The sequence below is a fragment of the Pygocentrus nattereri genome, chromosome 8 (assembly GCF_015220715.1).
Source record: "Pygocentrus nattereri isolate fPygNat1 chromosome 8, fPygNat1.pri, whole genome shotgun sequence".
NCBI classification, from domain to species: domain Eukaryota; kingdom Metazoa; phylum Chordata; class Actinopteri; order Characiformes; family Serrasalmidae; genus Pygocentrus; species Pygocentrus nattereri.
This window is the reverse complement of record NC_051218.1, coordinates 9,380,001-9,382,500: the sequence shown is the minus strand read 5'-3', so window position 1 is coordinate 9,382,500 and position 2,500 is coordinate 9,380,001. Positions and strand designations below refer to the sequence as shown.

At 37.4% G+C, this 2,500-nt stretch overlaps 1 protein-coding gene across 2 annotated transcripts in view; it reads left to right on the top strand.

Moving 5' to 3' along the window:
* The window catches only part of elmo3 (engulfment and cell motility 3), a 34,446-nt gene that overhangs the window by 15,973 nt on the left and 15,973 nt on the right, over window positions 1-2,500 (top strand). Inside the window, exons 8-9 of one of the 2 annotated variants that reach the window (XM_017724360.2) lie at window positions 815-966; window positions 1,535-1,613. In XM_017724360.2, coding sequence (XP_017579849.1) covers window positions 815-966; window positions 1,535-1,613 — 231 coding nt within the window. Of the gene's footprint in view, window positions 1-814; window positions 967-1,534; window positions 1,614-2,500 lie in introns of those variants that run through there. The other variant, XM_037540808.1, reaches the window with a different exon arrangement.

Here is a 2,500-nt window from a genome sequence, read left to right as displayed (position 1 = left end):
TTCGCTTGGTGGTTAGCTTTCGCTTGGTGGTTAGCTTTCGCTTGGTGGTTAGCTTTCTCATGGTAAGTTTTTCCTACTTGGACACAGAGAGACTATAAGGGATGTTTTATTAAAGCTGTGCAGGCGGGAAATCCCACATCAGCCTTGTGATTAGTGAGAATACTGCTTACGTATGTGTGACCCAAAATTGAGACTGCCCAGTTTGCATTGAGAGAGGGGAGAATTTTGGGTAAATAAATTGGCCATTTGTCAGACACTGGAAAGTTATTCACAGGACATTCTCTGATTAACCTGCTTACGCAGAAAACATTGTTTTGGGTTCCCTGCAGCTTTAATCATGTATGCAGTGCTCTATACAGGGGGTAGACTGGCATTTAAGATTTGCCTATGCCTGTTTCTCTCCTTATAGCTCAGTTTTGGTTAAATGTCAACAATTTCTTTTTACAAACTAGGCTTGTCTTAAACTTTTATTTGTTAATTGTCACAAGAATAGTTGTGGTTAATTTAAACAGTGTGCATTGTTAGGCCTGTGACCTTTTACCTGAACATGTTTCTTGCTGTCTTTTATTTACATCTGTCTCAACCCAACTGATAAATGCTTTTCATGTTCAGTTTGTTGTTAATTAATCAGGTGGGTATGTAATAAATGTGATGGGCTTATTATAATCCCAGAGCACACTATTGCATCTGATATATGAATATAATAGTAATAGTGAATGAATAGTGTCAACATTGGGAATGTATTGAGAAATTCACACTCTCCTGCTTCTCTCTCTCTCTGAATGTGTGTGTGTGTGTGTGTTTGTGTTCTCAGTTGGTCAGTTTTGTGAATGGAAAGCTACTGGATGCCTCTATCCAGCAGGTGTCCCTGGACATCATGGAGAGCATGGTCCTGAGCAGCAGCAGCCTCTTCCATCAGATCAGAAAGGAGATCACTCTGGATCAACTCATCTCCCACCTGCAGGTGTATGTGTATACACACACACACACACACACACACACACACACACACACACTCAAACATACCGAGAACATAGTCGATCTTAAACCATGGCACCTGTAGTTGTGTGGAAAGTGCTACTGATTTGATTCGGATTGACTGAGATTGTAAGTTTCAGACTTGACAAAGTTCAGTCTGTCGGACTGAAGTAAAAACAAAAAATGTTTGTTTTTAAAGATAATAATACATAACATTGGAGAATAGTATGTCGTACAGAAACCACAAGGAGGTCTATTTGAGTGCTACTTTATGATGGTCTAAGCATGTAGTTTAAAGCTAATTGGGGGCTATAAGCTTTCATCACTTGTTAGCTGCATTGGCCTTGTAGCTTGAGAACAAAACTAAAGAAACAATTTGCAGACACTAAACACATCTTAGCTGATGGACTACAGTGGTGTAAGGAGGAAGCTGTGTAAAGAAGATATGTTTTCATAAGATTTTACCTTTAATAATGGGCAGACATTTCTTAGTGTAATGCCTATATTGTTCTCGCTGTCTTGCTTTCTCTAAATGATTCATATCTGCCTAATTTAGGTCTAACCAGCTGCTTCAGACTAAAGCCATGGCCCTCCTGATGGCCCTGTTGCAGACTGCTGGGGAGACAGATAGGCAGGTGAGTGGACTTTTCTTGAATTTCCCTTGGCAGTGGGGAACAAAGCTAAAGAGGGATTCCAGCGAATTATTATTATTTTTTTTTTTTTTTTTTTTTTTTTTCCCTTCAAAATTTCTGCAGTATAAAGTAATTAAGATATAAATAAATGTCATTCAGAGGGGTTTAATGTGAAATGGTCCCTTTTATAGAAACTTGTTCACAGTGGTGATGATGGGTACCAGACATCTGAAATGGTTGGAATTACACTGCCTGATGCATAAGACATTGTTTTATTATAGTTTGGGACATTGTTATCTTGATTCTCACCATACAGTATGCTTTTCCCGCACATATAGTGTTTATCATCAATACTTGGAGGACACTGATTAACTGGTTGTTTTATGATGAGGAGAGCAAAGCTTCATTATAAAGAGAGACAAAAACCTAGTTTATCTGGATTTGGTGCAATACAATATGCCAAATATTAAATAAAAAACATTGTATTCACAGTTTTTCAGAATACTTTTTATAATGTAGCACTACTGGTGTCAGATATCTGACAAAAAATATTGACACATCATGTTTTATGAAAATGGCCTGAAGTATTGCAGTATTATATTTTTGCCATATTGTTCACTTCTACTTTAGCCAGTATGTTTGTCTACATTGAACCATTTCACATCAAATCACTTTGAATTACTTTACATCTCTACAATTGAATAAAAAAAGGGTGGAATTCCCCTTTGAAGCCTTTTACCCACGTGGTCAGCATGTGTGGTTTAGCCATAAACAAAAATACAAAATGAGCTTTTTTTCTTTGCTGCTCTATATAAATATCTTCCTCTAGATGACGCGATAATAACACTTCTGCTTATCAGCTTATACCTCAACTTCCTGAGTTATATTCC